Source organism: Urocitellus parryii, chromosome 2 (assembly GCF_045843805.1).
Source record: "Urocitellus parryii isolate mUroPar1 chromosome 2, mUroPar1.hap1, whole genome shotgun sequence".
Taxonomy (NCBI): Eukaryota; Metazoa; Chordata; class Mammalia; order Rodentia; family Sciuridae; genus Urocitellus; species Urocitellus parryii.
The window spans coordinates 65,257,957-65,276,126 of record NC_135532.1 but is presented as its reverse complement, the minus strand read 5'-3'; the positions used below and the strand labels follow the sequence as shown (position 1 = coordinate 65,276,126).

The 18,170-nt window shown below is 33.0% G+C and overlaps 1 protein-coding gene across 1 annotated transcript in view; it reads right to left on the bottom strand.

Annotated features, from left to right (window-relative positions):
• Positions 1–18,170, bottom strand: part of Pibf1 (progesterone immunomodulatory binding factor 1) — a 239,713-nt gene that overhangs the window by 96,379 nt on the left and 125,164 nt on the right. The window contains exons 11-12 of the mRNA XM_026398092.2: positions 9,017–9,182; positions 633–783 (exon numbers count right to left, since the gene is read on the bottom strand). Of these exons, the coding sequence (XP_026253877.1) occupies positions 633–783; positions 9,017–9,182 (317 nt within the window). The remainder of the gene's footprint in view (positions 1–632; positions 784–9,016; positions 9,183–18,170) is intronic.

Sequence of the window (18,170 nt, the reverse complement as noted above, 5' to 3'; positions counted from 1 at the left end):
TGTTATTTATATTCTTAAATGATTGCCATTCCGACTGCATTAAGGTAAAAATCTCAGTGTAGTTTTAATTTGCATTTTTCCAATTGCTGATGTTTCACATTTTTAAGTATATTTGCTGACCATTTGTATTTCTTCTTCTATGAAGTATCTGTTTAGTTCCTTTGCCCATTTTTCGATCAGGTTATTTGCTTTTTTGGTGTTAATTTTTTTGAGTACTTTATATATCCTAGAGATTAATCCTCTATCTGAGGTGCATGTGGACAAAGATTTTCTCCTATTCAGTAGATTCTCTCTTCATGTTCTTGATTTTTTCCTTTGCAGTGAAGAAGCTTTTTTGTTTGATATAATCCTATTTATTGATTCCTGTATATCCTTATTTCTTGATAAATGAAAATACTTAATTGTTGATTGAAATGTATCACGTTTAACCTATTTTTAATTTCAACTGTTGAAAGTTAACATGAACTAATATTTGAAATATGGAGTATTCTTTAAAATATGGTCACCAATTATATTTTAAGGAAATACATACCAAAGTAGTTCTAGAAATGATGTCAGGTTCCTCCTGTTGCCAGAAAAAAAGACTATATGTGTGTTGGGGGGGGGGGAATGGGAGATGCAGGGAGACTTACTTTCTGCTGTTTGCATTATTACTTCATCTAGCTCTTTTTCCAATTTCTCATAAATGTCTAGCCTTGCCTGGTGCTCAGAATTCTGTGCTTGAAGTTCAGTAATGCGTTTTTCAGAGGAGGTTTGGAGACTATAAAATTCTTTAGTTAAAACCTAATAGTGGAAGAAAAGAATTACAAAGGTTCACAGAATTAAGAAATAGGTATTCAGTTAAGACAAAAACATGACACAAAGATATATATTTTCTCTCTGTAATTATTTAAATATTAACAGAAAGTAGCTCAATTGAGATGTCTTATCAGGAAATAAAATACATTTGTTTCTAAAGTAAATCAGTTGTTTTAAACAGAAAATTATTAAATATTTTTTCTTATATAAGCTGAATAAAAATAAATTTAAAACTCACAAATAGTTACAGGCGTAATATTAGTATTTGCTTTTTTAGAATTAAAAACTAAAACAACATCAAACTTACCTGCAGGTCATTTATCAGCAATCACAGGCATTTGAATAAGGCTTACAAAACTGTGTGTAAAAACAATATACTCATAATGAGACCTACAGTTTTCCATCAGAGCTTATTTAATCTACTCTTTCCATGGTTTTAATAACATTTTGGGTTTCCTGAATAGTCATAAATTCAAAGCAACAAATCAAAAGGTAAATGTGAAGTACTGCTTGGAGCAGTATCAGAAAATGCCTTTGTAAAGAAAGAAAGAATTTTAAAAAAGTTTAAAAAAGGATGCAAAAGAATTGGAATTTTGTATAAGGTCAAAAGAATCCTACATTCTTCAATGGTTACTCACTGAAGAAATCGATATGATCGTAACAATGAATTAGCTAAAAAAAATAGATGCTTCCAGTAACGAAGCACTGTTTTAATGCTTAAAGTAAATTTCCATTATCTAGAAAATTTATATACTAGGAACTGACTAAATCGTGGAGCATGAGTAATATACTGTTTCATGAGAGGTAAAGGAACATTATGCAGTATGGTTTGGAGCCAGAAAGACATGGATTTCAGTATCACTTTAACACCTAGTAGCTGTGATCATAGGCAATTAGTTACTCTTTCTTTATACCACATAACATTGTTGGAAGATTAAATGAGATGCTAAATTTAAAGTGCTCAGCAAAAATACTGCTATTACCATAAGAAATAGAATTATGAGAACTTTGTATTAAATAGCTCATGGAAATAGAACTCCACTGATTTAATTATCCTGAATTCTCTATAATTAATCCTTCTGAAGACAACTTACTTTCTCTAATGACATGAAGTTCACTTTAACGACTGTATATGAATATATGCTTTCTGTGATGTAGAAAAACATGACACAGAAGATAAAGAAGATTTACAATTCTTAATGAGCAGAAACTACAATTTAATGTTCCTTAACTCACTCCATGTCATCTCCTTCAAATTTCAACAAAAAATTTCTTCCAAAAGCAAATAAAACTTTGTCCCCCACCTTTCAAATACACTCCTTTGGAGGGTGGAGAAGGAATAACATGGGAATAATATTTTTAGGATAATTTTTACTGTCTTTGGGTCAGGAAAACAAAAATTCACTGTTTTAGCATTATTTTTTCTTTCTTCTTGCTGGCTAGGAATGTGCTTTCTAGAAATTTTGTAATTTATTATAAAAAAAAGCATTGCTCAGTAGAACAATTTGGGACCTTCATGGATTTCATTACATTGGGGTGTAATTTATAAATAATCTAGTGGCTGATAATACTGATAAATTCTACTGTTAATGACAGGGTGAATAAAGATAGTGTTAAATAACTATTCTCCTAATGTATAGCTGATACTTTTTCATCTGTATCCCCCCCCCAAAGAAATCACACAAAGAGAAATTACACAAATAGACTATCTAAAGAGATAAAGAATCAAAATGTCAAAGATGGGCTATTTCATAAAGTATTATTTTAAGAAAAGATTTAAAAAGTAATAAATTGAGAAATATAACCTATAATCTTCTTTTCCTAGCATGGAGGAGTGACTCCTAGGAATAAATTTATTATTGCTTCTGAAAAGCCAAAACAAAACAAAACAAAACAAAACAACCCCCCCCCCAAAAAAAAAAAACTTGATTATTTGACCTATGGAGGGGTATTATATTAAAGATGCTTTAGAAGAAAAAACAACATACGAATTTAAACATGGAGATATAAAATAGGTAAATTACTTTGAGGAAATGATTAAATATCAAGCTCACACAGTGGAGATTCCTTCCCTTACATAATAGATACATTAACCGAATGATAATATATAATTATGTGTCAAAAACTGCTTCAAAAAGAGACTGGTATTTGGGAGCCTTTGCCAATTAATTAATGATTAAAGCAAAAATAAAATAAATCATTCCCAAGTTAAAAATCAATAAAAATATTGAATAAAGTTCTATAAATCCATAATTTTTACCTTTCATGAAATTATTTCACTTCATTATAAGTAAGAATTGTCTCAGAAACAAATACTTTTCAGAGTTAAAAAGATTTAAAAAATGGAACTATATTAGCCTTAATCAAACCATTCTTTCATTCGTTAAATACTTAACAAGCATCTGCCATGGGGGAAGTACTGTGTTGGGCACTGGTGACACAATGGTAAATGAATAGTCCCTGACACTTCAAGACCTCAGGGTAACAAATGGAGAAAATGTAAAGAAATTTCCCCCAAACTGTGCTTCTCCATATAAGACCTTTAAATAAATGAATATAAAAATTACTAGTTACCTATATCCACAGACTAAGTGGACGGTGTTTTTCAAATTCTAAGTTTCAACCTTTAGGAGGTTTGGTTTAGAGAATTGTTTGGAAAACATCAGTTCTGTATATCCTGAGCATTATTTGTGTGATAAAGTATTGGTTTGTGAGGCTTTTTTGTTTTCAGGAGTACCAAAAGAGCAGTGCTTCTGTATTTTTAAATATAAATAGTTTCCATCTATCACCTAACTCCAGCTCCAAGAAACATTCTTAAACACAATGATTCAATGTGAAAAGGAAAAGAAAAAGTGTTTTGCTAGGAATCATTAAAATTAACTATGGAAAATGCAACTTGCAAAAGACAAATATCCAATAATAGCTAAATTGTGAGATTATCTGAAATTGTGTGGGAGAATCAGATTATGACTGCAGGAGTTTCCTGAAGAAGGTATATGATAAAAGTTCTAAGTGCCGAACATTGATTTGCTTTAGAAGAAGATACCATCTATAACTTTTTCTTGTTATTTTCAATCATACATATATTCAATAACCATTTTTGTATTTTTCACTAAGGTTTTATTTTCTGAGACCCTTTATCCACCACCCCATCCCCACCCTACAGTACGGGGGATTGAACCCAGGGCACTCTACCACTGAGCTACATCCCTATCCCTTTATGTTTTTTATTTTGAGACAGGGTCTTGCTAAATTGTTGAGCTGACCTCCAACTTTCAATCTTTCTGCCTCAGCCTCTCTAGTAGCTGGGATTATAGGCAGGTACCTTCATGCCCAGCTGTGCCCAGCCATGCCCAGTCCTGAGATCCCTTATCTTGTTAAACTTAGTTTTACAAATCATCGAACTTTTCAAAAGTGTAATCGTTCAGGGATTATTACAATAAACACTTTAATTATTTCTTGAATAATGTAGAGGTCAAAACTACGAGGTATGAGGTCAGTCTGATCAGATGTGAGCTCCCAATTACAACGACTCAGTTACTTGTCAATTTTGCAGTCCTTAAGTAATTCAACTTTTTATTTATTTATTTATTTATTTATTTTTTGTGTCTTCGTATTTACGCTTTGGATAATAATGGTCATTACATTCCACCATCGTTTAGAACCCCATAACCCCTCTCTTCCCCTCCCACCTCTCTGCCCTATTCTAGAGTTCGTCTATTCCTCCCATGCTCCCTTTCCCTATCCCACTATGACTCAGCCCCCTTATATCAAAGAAAACAATCAGCATTTGTTTTTTTTTGGGATTGGCTAACTTCACTTAGCATCATCTTCTCTAACTCCATCCATTTACCTGCAAATGCCATAATTTTAATCCCCAACCCCCTAAGTAATTCAACTTTTCTATGAACAACAAAGTAGAAATAAAGCATAAACCTACCCATGGTCTACTCATTTTATTTATTACTATTATTTGGCATGGAGAATTGAACCCAGGAGTGCTTAGATACTAAGTCATATCCCCAACCCTTTTCATTTTTTATTTTGAGATAGGATCTCCCTAAGTTGCTCAAGCCAGCTTTGAACTTGAGATCCTCCTGCCTCAGCCTCCTGAGCTGCTAGGATTATAGACATGCCCCAACTCACCTGGTATGGGCTATTTATTAATCAATTACAGCTACTATTAAGTTTATGGTACATTTCTTCAAGATACCCTCAGACATTTTAAAAAATCTAATGTATACACTTGTGTAAAAGGCTGTTTTCACCTTATATTATTATAAAAGTGTATTTTACATGTTACTGTGTGGTCTTAAAATATCAATTGATCTTAAAATGTTAATTACACAAAATCATTTTTTTAATGTTACCATTCTTCAATAATAGGATTTTATAGTTTTTTGTTCTCTGCTGTTATAAATAATACCACAATGAATATCTGTGCATGAAGCTTTTTACATATTTAAGACATATCATTATAAACGCACAATGCAAAATTGTTTTACAAAAACAATAAAATCATTTCAGATCTTTAAAAGTAGTTTTGTGAGGAAAGGTAAATAAAAATAGTTAAAAAGAATTTTTTGGGGGGCTGGGGTTGTGGCTCAGAGGTAGAGTGCTCGCTTAGCATGCACGAAGCACTGGATTCGATCCTCAGCACCACGTAAATGTAAAATAAAGATATTATGTCCACCTAAAACTTAAGAATAAATACTTAAAAAAAGAATTATTTCGATATTTGAATATGTACGTATGCATGTGTGTAACACACACACACACCACATATATTTGCAGATTTACAAAAGGTTGTATATTATGACATTTATCCTATTATGTGATACCTTACATTATAATTTAGGGATAATGCTTCAATATCTGATAAATTTTAATTGAGAAAGGTTTTAAATTAACTTTCAGTTTCTTTGCCTCCAACTTCTGTTTGATCATCTAAAATTATATATTTTCATAGCTAAAACAAGTTTTCATATGTAGAAAGGAAAATTGGAAGTGTAAATGCTTGGGTTTTAGATAGCACGGGATTGAGAAATCTGAAAAGTAAAAAAACATCCAATTATCCTTTTACAATTATTTATCTTTTGAGAAGGGATGCTTTCATTTACTTAACATTTCCTAACATTACCAAAGCCAAAATTTTATAGCATCAAAGGAGAATATTTTGAGAACTTCTAATACTTGTTAAGAATACACTAATGATTTATTTGTGCCCAAAAGACTATTAGACCTATTTGCCTAATGAAAAAACTGAGGCTCAAACAAAATGAGTAATTTATTCAAAAAGGAGTCACTAATTCGGATTCAAATCTTAGTTCTGTTGACTTGAAAGCTTACAGGTCTAACTACTACCCAATGTTGCTATAAGAAATTCTATCAGGACAGAAAAGAGTTTCCATTTTTCTTAAGTATAAAATTCAAGAGAAAAGTAATCAAAACCTCACTGCTGTCCAATAGTAAGGGCATAAGCGATTATGTTAATTTTCTAGAGCATGTACTCCACTGTTACCAGTCATTTGTGGATAAGCAAATTTAGATTTGATTTAATTAAGCTAAAAATCAATTTAGGTTGTCAGTAGCACTAGCCATATTTTAAGTGCTAAATGCCCTCAGGTGACCAGTAGCTACTGAACTGGATAGCACAGATAGAGAACATTTCCAACATAAAGAAAAAAAAAAAAAAAGAAAGTTCTATTCAAAGTCCTGTTCAAGGCTAGGTGTGGGTGGCGTAACTGTAATCCTAGCTATTCTGGAGGTTGAGGCAGGAGGATCACAAATTTGAGGCCAGCCTGGGTACCTTAGTGAGATCCTGGCTTAAAATAAAAAATAAAAAGGGTTGGGGATATAGCTCAGTGATAGAATGTCTCTGGGTTCAACCCCAACTCAGAAAAAACAAACAACCCCCCCAAACAACAACAAAAAAGCCCCGTTTGAAACTATTCATTTTATGCAGAGAAATTAATTTCTCATTAAAAGTTGTGTGTATATCAATGCCTAGTACAGTGCCTATTGCCCAACAGACACCCAATTAGAAAGTACTGAACACTATCAATCCAATTAACTATGTGCCAAGATTCTGGCTAGGACCTGGGAATATATTGATCACTTAAAAAAGGTCATCCTGGAACTTACTATCTAGTGAGGAAAATGAAGAAAATATAACCATACCACTTTAATATTTTGGTATATTTTCCTTCAAATCTTTTCTTGTATGTTCATTAATGGTTGTTACTAAATATGCAACCTGCAGTCAAGATCAAGCTGATGACATAATTGCATCTCTCATTCAATGTTTTAATTTTTCCTCAAATCTAAAACAGTCAAGAACATGACTGTATACAATCATATAGTGAATAGACACAACAAAATATATAATTCAAAATGTGGTAACTAAAACTGTTTCATTATCTACTGTTGAATATTTATTTTTATTAAGTTATTTACAATTTTTATATGATAATATTGTGATGTACATCATTAATATAAATCTTTATAAGCATCTCATTATTTCCTTAGGTAAAATTCCCTTAATTGAAATTACTGTTCAATATTCTAAGATCATATACACAGATTACCATATTGTCCCCTAGAAGGGCTATTCCATTTTGTTATTATGTGAGACTTCTCACTTAAGGGCACTCTTGCTAGCACATTAAAAAATAACACATATATCTACATAAAGGTAAAAAAAATTAAATTTATATTTCTTGAATTTTCAATGAGAATACATATATTTTCATCTATTTATTAACAATATGAGTTCAGGTTGAAAAAGGTGCATTTCTTTTTTTTTTTACCTATATACCTAGAATAGGAAAACATATTCTCTTGATAAGAAATCTTTTAAAATGAAATAGGTCCTCTATCATAATACTACAAATAGTATTTTCCAGTTTCCATTTTGCCTATAATGCTATTCAGTTTCTTTAACCTACGAGTTCTATTTTTCTAATATTCATTTCTTTACTTTAATCAACAGAATATCAGATTAATTCCCAAACTGATATAAAGCAAAATTTTATCTATAATTACTTAAACAGTTTAAAATTCCATATATACATTCAGCTCAGTAATTTATTTGACTTTTATTTTTGGTAATGGTATGAAGGACAGATACAATTGTTTTCCCTATATACTCAAATGATTACCACAGCACCATTTATTATTCAATCTATACTTCCCTCACTGATTTGATTCTTACTATAAAAATTATTAAACTTATGTAAATATATTTTGGGGGTTTTTATTTCATATCATTTATAGATCTTTTATGTTTTAATTATTCTTTCTTCAGAATGTATTTTTAAATGTAAAGTGTATTTCCTTTGAAAAAAATCTTTTTTTAAAATATTTATTTCTTAATTGTAGTCAGACACAATACCTTTCTTTTTATTTATTTATTTATTTATATGTGGTGCTGAGGATTGAACCCAGGGCCTCACACTTGCTAGGCCAGTGCTCTACCACTGAGCCAAAACCCAGCCCTGAAAAAAATCTTTAAAAATATTTTCCTTCTAGTTGTACCACCTAATTAACTTTGGTGGGTCAAAAAATGCATGCTAGCATTTGATTAGAAATATATATGCCTGGCATGGTGGTGCACACTTGTAATCCCAGTGGCCTGGGAGGCTGAAACAGGAGTATTGCAAGCTCAAAGCCAGCCTCAGCGCTGGTGAGGCACTAAGCAACTCAGTGAGACCTTATTTCTAAATAAAATACAAAATAGGGCTGGGGATGTAGCTCAGTAGTTGAGTACCACTGAGTTCAATCCCCAGTACCAAAAAAATAAAAAGTAATAAATATATAATATTATTTGATGAAAACTGAAAAATATATTAATACTGAATATTCCCTTATAGAAAATATTTCTTTTTACAAATGTCAATGAAGCTCTATAGTTTTCTAGATATAGATTTTATTTTTCTTATTAAAAGTAGTTGTGTTTTGGGTTGCTATTGTGTATAAGATCTTTCCCCAACCTATTTTCTAATACTTCCAGTACTTTCTGATGTATATTGTTCTGAAATATGTGTGTGTGTGTGTATGTGTGTGTGCGTGCACGCACATGAATACACATACACATACACACTTTTTGATTTTTTTTAAAGACAATGAGGTCCTCCAGGAAACATAAAACTCTATATAAACTTTGTACCTAGGGAGCTTGCATGCAATCTAATGTTGAAAGAAAACTGTATATAAATACCTCCAATTTTTTCTGATATTTTTCACATTCCAGCTGACACTGTGTAAGATTTCTTAGAGTTTCTTCTTGTAGAAGTTGAACACGCTCACTTTCAAAAGACTTTAATTTAGTTTGATGGAGAAATTCTGTTACTTTGCTTTCAGTACTAAGTTGTAGTTCTCTGTACCTGAAAGAAGTAGAATGGCTGTAAGTCTCTAAAATGAGCATTCCTGATGACTTACACAAACATAAACCTTACATCTACTTTTTCTATACCCTCATATTATGCAGTTCATAATTTATATTTATTCAGCAAAGCTTTATAAATAATTTAGATAGGTATATGTAAGTCCAGAGAACATAAGGATAAACTTCCTCATTTTACTCTTTTCATTTCTTTCATACAAAAATTATCATCTATTATTAATATTATTTTATAAGGCATTAAGGACAAAAATAGAGCAAGTATCAGTTATGTTGCTTAAAATGATTTATTTCCTATGCTTTTCATAGGCTTTCTTAAGTCTAGAGCATAGTTTTTAAGCTTTCTATTTCACTCTAAGTCTAAATAGTGTCAGATGAAGAAAAATGGTATAAACATGCATATTAAAGTACAAATTTTTGAGACACTTGTTAAAACAAAATTTTAAATATACCTATTTGGATGCTACAAGACAGCAAATGTACAAACTGTGAAGATAAATATAGAACTACAAATTGTATACTACAATACAGAAAACAAACATTCTCTTCATTCCATAGGTATAATTCGTAATAAAAACATTTCCACTTAACATATAAACCACCACATATTGTAAATTTGTATTGTAAATACTTCAGGTTGACTGTATTCTAACAAAAAACAAAACAAAGATACATTATATCTTTTTTAGGGAGCTATTATGAACCCGGTATAATGGTGTATGTTATTGAAATTCATTTATTCAAATATTTATTGAGCTAGTCCTATATGAGATAATGGGAATACATCAACTAACAGTTTCTCGAGGAAGACAAGCAAATAAACATTCAATAGAGTACATCAAGTGTTTCATTAGGGCAATCTCCAGGTTCAATGGGAACATACAAAAAAGAGACCTAATTTTGTGTGTTTGTGTGTGTGTGTGTGTGTGTGTGTGTGTACACGGCATAGGAGGTATAGTCTGGGAGAAGATAGAGTATGTGCAGGACAGGGAATCAAAGAACATAATCCATTTTATTCATGGTATCTCATTTAATCCACACTATAGCTCCATAAGGTATATTGTATATGAGGAACCTGAGGCTCATAGACATCAAGTAATTTCTTTAAAAGGAATAAGCTGCTAGTAAGTCTCAGTCAAACATAAAACTAGCCAGTTTTATGTTTGACTCCATAATAATCTTTCCACTATTAAAAGGTTTTTGTAACTGATATTTCTAAGATAAACCTTAAAATACTTTTCATACGGGTCATTTCACTACTGTGACAGCAACAAAGTGTAACTGTAGAATATAAGTGCCAGATATCTGCTATCAGCCACTTCATTCTTGGCACTCTTACCATTGGTAAAGGTAACTCACGTTCAGACTGAGTAAGTCTCATACAATGGATATTACATACACTTTAATTAATATATAGCAAGGCTTTAAGGATAATATCAGCGTTGGTATTTAATTTCTCTGGAAAGTCCTGGCATTAACTATAAACAATAACTTCTTATAATTTCATTAAAAAGAAGACCTTTTAATTTGGGAAAGCAAACACTGATAAAAATTTTTTTTATTGAGATAATTCATATACCATAAAATTCACCCTTCAATATGTACTATTCAGTAGTTTTTACTATATTCATAAAGTTATGAATTGTACCTGTCTAAATAAAAACATTTTTATCACCCCAAAACCACCTCATATCTATTAGCAGTCACTCCTTATTCTCCTGTGCCCCTAGGCCTGGCAACCACTAATTTACTACCTGTTTATACAGATTTGCTTACTGTGAATACTTCATAAAAATGAAATCATATGTGTCCTTATGATATTTTCAAGGTCTATTCATGCTGCAACATGAATCATTCCTTTTTGTGACTAAATAATATACCATTGCATAGATATACTCATTTTGTTTGTCCACTCAACTATGTAATGGACATCTTATTTGTTTCTACTGTTTAAGCTGTTATGAATAATGCTACTATGAACATTTTTGTTCAGATTTTTGTGTAAATGTTCTTTCATTTCTCTTGGCTATATACCTAGGCAAAGAATTGCCATATCATATGAATCTTAAATTAGAACTGCTGTGTATATGAACCTTAAAATATTTTTTCATTGACTCACTATAAAGATACACAATTAGACAATAAGATAACAAATAACCCAATCAACAAATGGGCCAAGGACTTGAACAGACACTTCTCAGAGGAGGACATACAATCAATCAACAAGTACATGAAAAAATGCTCACCATCTCTAGCAGTCAGAGAAATGCAAATCAAAACCACCCTAAGATACCATCTCACTCCAGTAAGATTGGCAGCCATTATGAAGTCAAACAACAAGTGCTGGCGAGGATGTGGGGAAAAGGGTACACTTGTACATTGTTGGTGGGACTGCAAATTGGTGCAGCCAATTTGGAAAGCAGTATGGAGATTTCTTGGAAAGCTGGGAATGGAACCACCATTTGACCCAGCTATTCCCCTTCTCGGTCTATTCCCTAAAGACCTAATAAGAGCATGCTACAGGGACACTGCTACATTGATGTTCATAGCAGCACAATTCACAATAGCAAGACTGTGGAAGCAACCTAGATGCCCTTCAATAGACGAATGGATAAAAAAAATGTGGCATTTATACACAATGGAGTATTACTCTGCATTAAAAAATGACAAAATCATAGAATTTGGAGGGAAATGGATGGCATTAGTGCAGATTATGCTAAGTGAAGCTAGCCAATCCCTAAAAAACAAATGCCAAATGTCTTCTTTGATATAAGGAGAGTAACTAAGAACAGAGTAGGGACGAAGAGCATGAGAAGAAGATTAACATTAAACAGGGATGAGAGGTGGGAGGGAAAGGGAGAGAGAAGGGAAATTGCATGGAAATGAAAGGAGACCCTCAGGGTTATACAAAATTACATACAAGAGGAAGTGAGGGGAAAGGGAAAAATAATACAAGGGGGAGAAATGAATTACAGTAGAGGGGGTAGAGAGAGAAGAGAGTAGGAGAGGGGAGGGGAGGGGGGATAGTAGAGGATAGGAAAGGTAGCAGAATACAACAGACACTAGAATGGCAATATGTAAATCAATGGAAGTGTAACTGGTGTGATTCTGCAACCTGTATACGGGGTAAAAATGGGAGTTCATAACCCACTTGAATCAAAGTGTGAAATATGATATATCAAGAACTATGTAATGTTTTGAACAACCAACAATTAAAAAAAAGAAAAAAAAAGATACACAATTGTAGAATTCATTGTGATATATTTGTACATGTAGATTACATAATTTGCTCAGTCTAATTCTTGAGTACCTCCTCTCTCTTCCCTCATCCATCCCCGTGATTCCATGCTTTAACTCCCTTCTATTTTCATGAGACCTGCCTTTTTTTTCTCTCTAGCTTTCACATATGAGAAAAAACATATGACCCTTGGATTTCTGAGTCTGGCTCATATCATTTAACATAATGTCTCCAGTTCCATCCATTTTCCTTCAAATGACATAATTTCATTCTTCATGGCAAAGTAAAACTACATTGTGTGTATATACTATTTTCTTTTGATTTTTGCATCTATTAAGATGATCATGTGATTTCTGTCCCTAGTTCTACTTACATGGTGAATTACATTTATTGGTTTGCATATGTTGAATCATTTTTGCAATACTGGAATGAAAACAACTTGGTCATGATGTACAACTTTCTTAGTATGTTTTTAAATGTGATTTGCTAACATTTTATTAAGGACTTTTACACCTATGTTCATCAGGATTATTAGTGTATTTTTAGTTTTATTTACTTGATATATCCTTATCTGCTTTTGCTATCAGTGTGATACTGTCTTCATCAAATAAATTTTAAAGTGTTTCCCCCTTTCTATTTCAAGAAATAATTTGATAACTAATAGTATTAGCTCTCCTTTAAATGTTTGGCAGAATTCAGCAGAGAATAATTTTGTCCTGAGCTTTCTTTGCTGGAAGAATTTATTATGACTGCTTCAATCTCATTGCTTGCTATTGGTCTGTTTTTCTATGTTCTTTGGTTCAATTTTGGTAGGTTATACATGTCTAGAAATGTATCTGTTTCTAGACATGTATAACTTGGAAATGTAAATTTTCAAAAGTTCCCTGTAGTTCACTGATACCTGTGGTGATATCTCCTCTTTCATCTGTGATTTTATTACTTTGGGTCTTTCTTTTAGTCAGTTTGGCTAAGGATTAATCCATCTTTTTTATCTTTTCAAAGAATCCTCTTTGTTACATTGTTTCTTTGTAGTGTTTTTAACTCTATTAATTTCAGCTCTCATCTTAATTATTCCCTTCCTCTGATTCATTTTGTTGTTGGTTTGTTCTTGTTTTTCTTGTTATGTGATTTCATAACAAGAGATGAATCATTAAGTTTATTTGGAATCTTTCTTTTTTTTTTAAATGTAGGTACTCGAAGCTATCGATTTTCTTCCTTAGAACCATCTTCATAGTGTCTCACTTTCTGGTGCGTTATATCTCTATTCTCATTTGATGCTTAAGAATTTTAAAATTTCTCTCCTGATTTATTCTATGATTCATCATTCAAAAGTGTATGTTCAATCTACATGTGTTTCTGTAGTTTTGTTGCGGTTGATTTCTAGTTTCATTCCATTATAATCTGATATGCAAGTACATATATAAATTTTAGCAAACATATGTATTTGCTAAAACTTATTTGGTGACCTAAAATATGTTCTATTTTGGAGAAAGTCCCACGAGTAGCTTAGAAGCAACTGAATTCAGATGCTTTGGATGAAATATTCTATAGAGGTCTGTTAGGTCCATTTGATTTAGAGTACTTTTTAGATCTGAAGTGTCTTTAATATTATGTCTGGGTCACCTCTCTATTGGTGAGAGAAGAGTGTTGCAATCACCCAGTACTACTGTATTGAGGGTCTACTTGAACCTTTGTATTGAGTAGTGTTTCTTTTGAGTAATTAGGTGCACTAAAGTTTGGGGCAAAAATGTTTACTATCATTATATCTTCTCATTGAATTGCTCTCTTTACCAGTATGAAATGACCTTGCCTTTTCTGATTAATTTTGGCGTGAAGTATGCTTTGTCGGATATAAGGGTAGCTAATCCTGCTTCTTTCAGGCTCCATCTGCATGAAATATCATTTTTCATCTTTTTGCTTTCAGACTGTGGAGGTCTATGCCTGAGTGGCATGTCTCTTGAGAACAGTTAGTTGGGTCTTATTTTTAATCCAATCTGTCAGTCCATGTCTTTTTTTTTTTTTTTTTTTTTTTTTGTACCAGGGATTGAACTCAGGGGCATGCAATCACTGAGCCACATCCCCAGCCCCATTTTAATTTTATTTAGAGACAGGGTCTCACTGAGTTGCTTAGTGCCTCGATAAGTAGCTGAGGCTGCCTCTGAACTCACAATCCTCCTGTTTCAACCTCCCCAGCTGCTGGGTGTGCGCCACCACACCTGGCAGTCCATGTCTTAATTGAAGAGCTGAGACCATTTACATTGTGTTATTATACAGAAATGTTTATTGGGCTGGGAATGTGGCTCAGGCGGTAGCGAGCTCGCCTGGCATGCGTGCGGCCCGGGTTCAATCCTCAGCACCACATACCAACAAAGATGTTGTGTCTGCCGAGAACTAAAAAATAAATGTTTTTTAAAAAAAAAGAAATGTTTATTATTCCCTGCCATTTTATTTCTAATATTTAATTCAGTCCTGTCATTTGCAGAACTACTCTTCTAATCAGATCATCATTTCCTGAGCCCTGGTGTTTTTTGTTTTTTAATTTCTTTGTTCTTTATCTTATGCTTATCTTGGAAAGGTTTTATTTCCTCTTTGTTTCTGATTGATAGCTGTGCTATACATAGCAATCTTGGCTAGCAGTTTTTTTTTTTTTTTTTCTTCTAGGGCTTGAAATATGTTGTTCCAAGCCTTCCTGGACTTTAGACTTTTTTCTTAAGAAATCAGATGCTATTCTGATTGATGTACATCTACTTGTGCCCTGATATTCTCCTGAAGGCTTTCCAAATTCTGTTCTTAATACTGAATAATTGAAATTTTAATTATAATGTGTCATGAAGAGGTTCTTTTTTGATTTTGATGTATTTGGGGTTGTAAATGCCCCAATTCTAGATGTTGATCTTGTTTCCAAGGTTTGGAAATATTTTCTGTTATTTCTATTCCTCCCACAATGTCAACTATTCTTAAGTTTGGTCTCTTTTTGTCTTATAGTTGTTATATATTCTGATCATTGTTTCTTATTTTTTCTTTATTGCTGACTGAATGTTTAGGTTCATAACCTGTCTTCAAGGCCCAAAATTCGTCTATGTGATGTTATATCTATTGGAGAGGTTTTTAATTGAAATTTTATTTGATTCATTGAGTTTTCCATTTCCAAGATTCCTGTTTGGTTCTTCTTTAAAATTTCTCTTTATTGAATGCTCTTTTACATCCTATATTTTCTCTTAGTTCATTGATCATTTTAACAATCAGTTTTTAAAACTCTTTGTCCTAAATTTCATCCACTTTAAAATTTGTGGATTCAGTTATTTTTTTGGGGGGGCAGTTATAAATTAGAGATTATCTTCTTGGCCTATTTCTTGTTTTTCTGAAGTCCCAGAAAAATATTTTTTTCCATATTTTTAAAATTTATGTATTATTGTTGTACATAATGGTGAAATTTGTTGTTACATATTCATACATGTACAACAAAACAATACGGTCAGTATCATTCCCCAGTATTTCCCTTTTCCCTCCTATCTTCCTTCTCCCTAGTCCCTTTCCTTTACTCTACTAATCTTCCTTCAATTTTCACAAGATCTACCCCCACCCCTCCTAAAACCTTCCTTTTCCTTTTTCCTCTCTAGCTTCCACATGAGAGAAAACATATGAACACTGACTCTCTTGAGTTTGGTTTATTTCGCTTAACATATGGTTTTAAGTTCCATCCATTTTCCTGCAAATGACATACTTTCTCTCATCTTATGGCTGAATAAAACTGTACTGTGTATATAAACCACATTTTCTTTATCTGTTCATCCATTGATGGTTCTACAGTTTGGCTATTGTGCATTGTGCTGCTATAAATCTGGGTATACCATGTCCCTACAGTATGCTGAGTTTAATTCTTTAGGATAAAGAGGAAGGAGTGGTAAAGCTGGAACAGATGATAGTTCCTAGTCTTTTGAGGAACCTTCATAAGGATTTCTACAGTGGTTGTACTAATTTACAATCCCACCAACATTGCAAAAGTGTTCCTTTTTCTCCGCATCCTCTTCAGCATTTATTATTATTTGTATTATTGATGGTTGCTATTCTAACCGGAGTAAGATAAAATCTCAAGGTAGTTTTGATTTGCAATTTCCTAACTGCTAAAGATTTTTGACATTTTTTTTCATATATTTGTTGGCCATTTGTTAAAGCATTATCTGAGCTAGAATTTAGCTTAGTGGTAGAGGGCTTGTCTGGCATATGTGAAGCACTTGGTTGAATCCTTAGTACCATATAAAAATAAACAAATGAAATAAAGGTGTTGTGTTTATCTACAACTAAAATAAAAAAAAAAAAAAAAGAACAAACCACTGGGTGTGGTAGAACATGCCTGTAATCCCAGAGGCTCAGGAGGCTGAGGCAGGAGGATTGTGAGTTCAAAGAGACAGCCGCAGAAAAAACAAGGTGCTAAGCAACTCAGTAAGACCCTGTCTCTAAATAAAATACAAAATATATTTTGCTGGGGATGTGGCTGGGGATGTGGCTCAGTGGTCGAGCACCCCTGAATTCAATCCAAACCATGTATCAACATATGCTATAAAAATTATTAGTAATGATCTCTACAACTCTATTAACTAAAGAGAAAACTAGGTGAAAAATAATACAGAATAGGCTAAAAAGATTAAACATGCATGATAATATATTAAATTGAATTGAAAGTAGGGATTAAAAAATGAAATAAATAGAAAAGAAAAAATAAAGAAAAGGGTGAAAGAGGGGAGACAAGATAAAATGAGGAGAGAAAAAAGGCTGAAGGAGAGGAAAAGGGAATGGAGATTAGAGAGAACATATGCCGATAGAGTATTCAATTAATTGACAAAATATGTAAAATTAGAACTCTAAAAAAATATGGAGAGACACTGGAATCAGTTTATGTCAGTCAAGCAATTAATGCAATAATGGTCATGAAGAGATTTGTTTTTCTTCATGCTGAGGTTTTAAAAATGGAGACCTTTCTTTTTCCAGCTATGTGTAACACCACTATTATGCTCTTTGTTAGATTTCAGCTCTGATCCAAAAGGGCCAAACTTACTGAGGGAGTCTATATGCCTAAGCCGGCCCCTCCCTAACTGGCAGACTACGGGGGTGGGGGGGCATTTTCTGATTCAGAGCAGACTTAAAGTTCAAAATTACTTTCTTATTGTGACAGGATAGAAATGTAAGTCTGGCAGGGATGTTGGCTAGCCCTCTCACCCATGCTGTCTGTAGAATGATAGGGACTATACTGCACCTCTCCTTCTGGAAGCCTCAGTCTGTGTGCTGAGGAGGTGGGTGAGATGCATCAGTCTATCCTCCAACCCTTCACAGAGATCTGCATCACTTTCCTCCTGACCCTGGATCTATCCCAGTTCTTCCCCTTCAGCCTTACCTCTGGCACAGTTCAGACCACCAAGTTCAAATGAAAGTGCCCCTTGCTCTTCTCTTACTTTGCAGACTGATAGAACAGCAGCTATGGTTTTTATCACTGTCCCGAGCTTCTCCTAAGTTTGTGTTACAGTCTCACTTCTGTGCCTGGACTGACTCATGGCATGAACACCCACCAATACAAGAAAAATAAAGCCTAAGTAGCTGTTTGGTCTTGGGTATTCAAAAAGCAAGACAGAGTGGGGAGGAGGGATGGGGGGTACGGGACATGAGAATGAATGAAAAAAACAAAGGTAAATTGCAGGGTTTTCTAGTCTCCCACTCAGGAGACTGCTTCCATGCTTT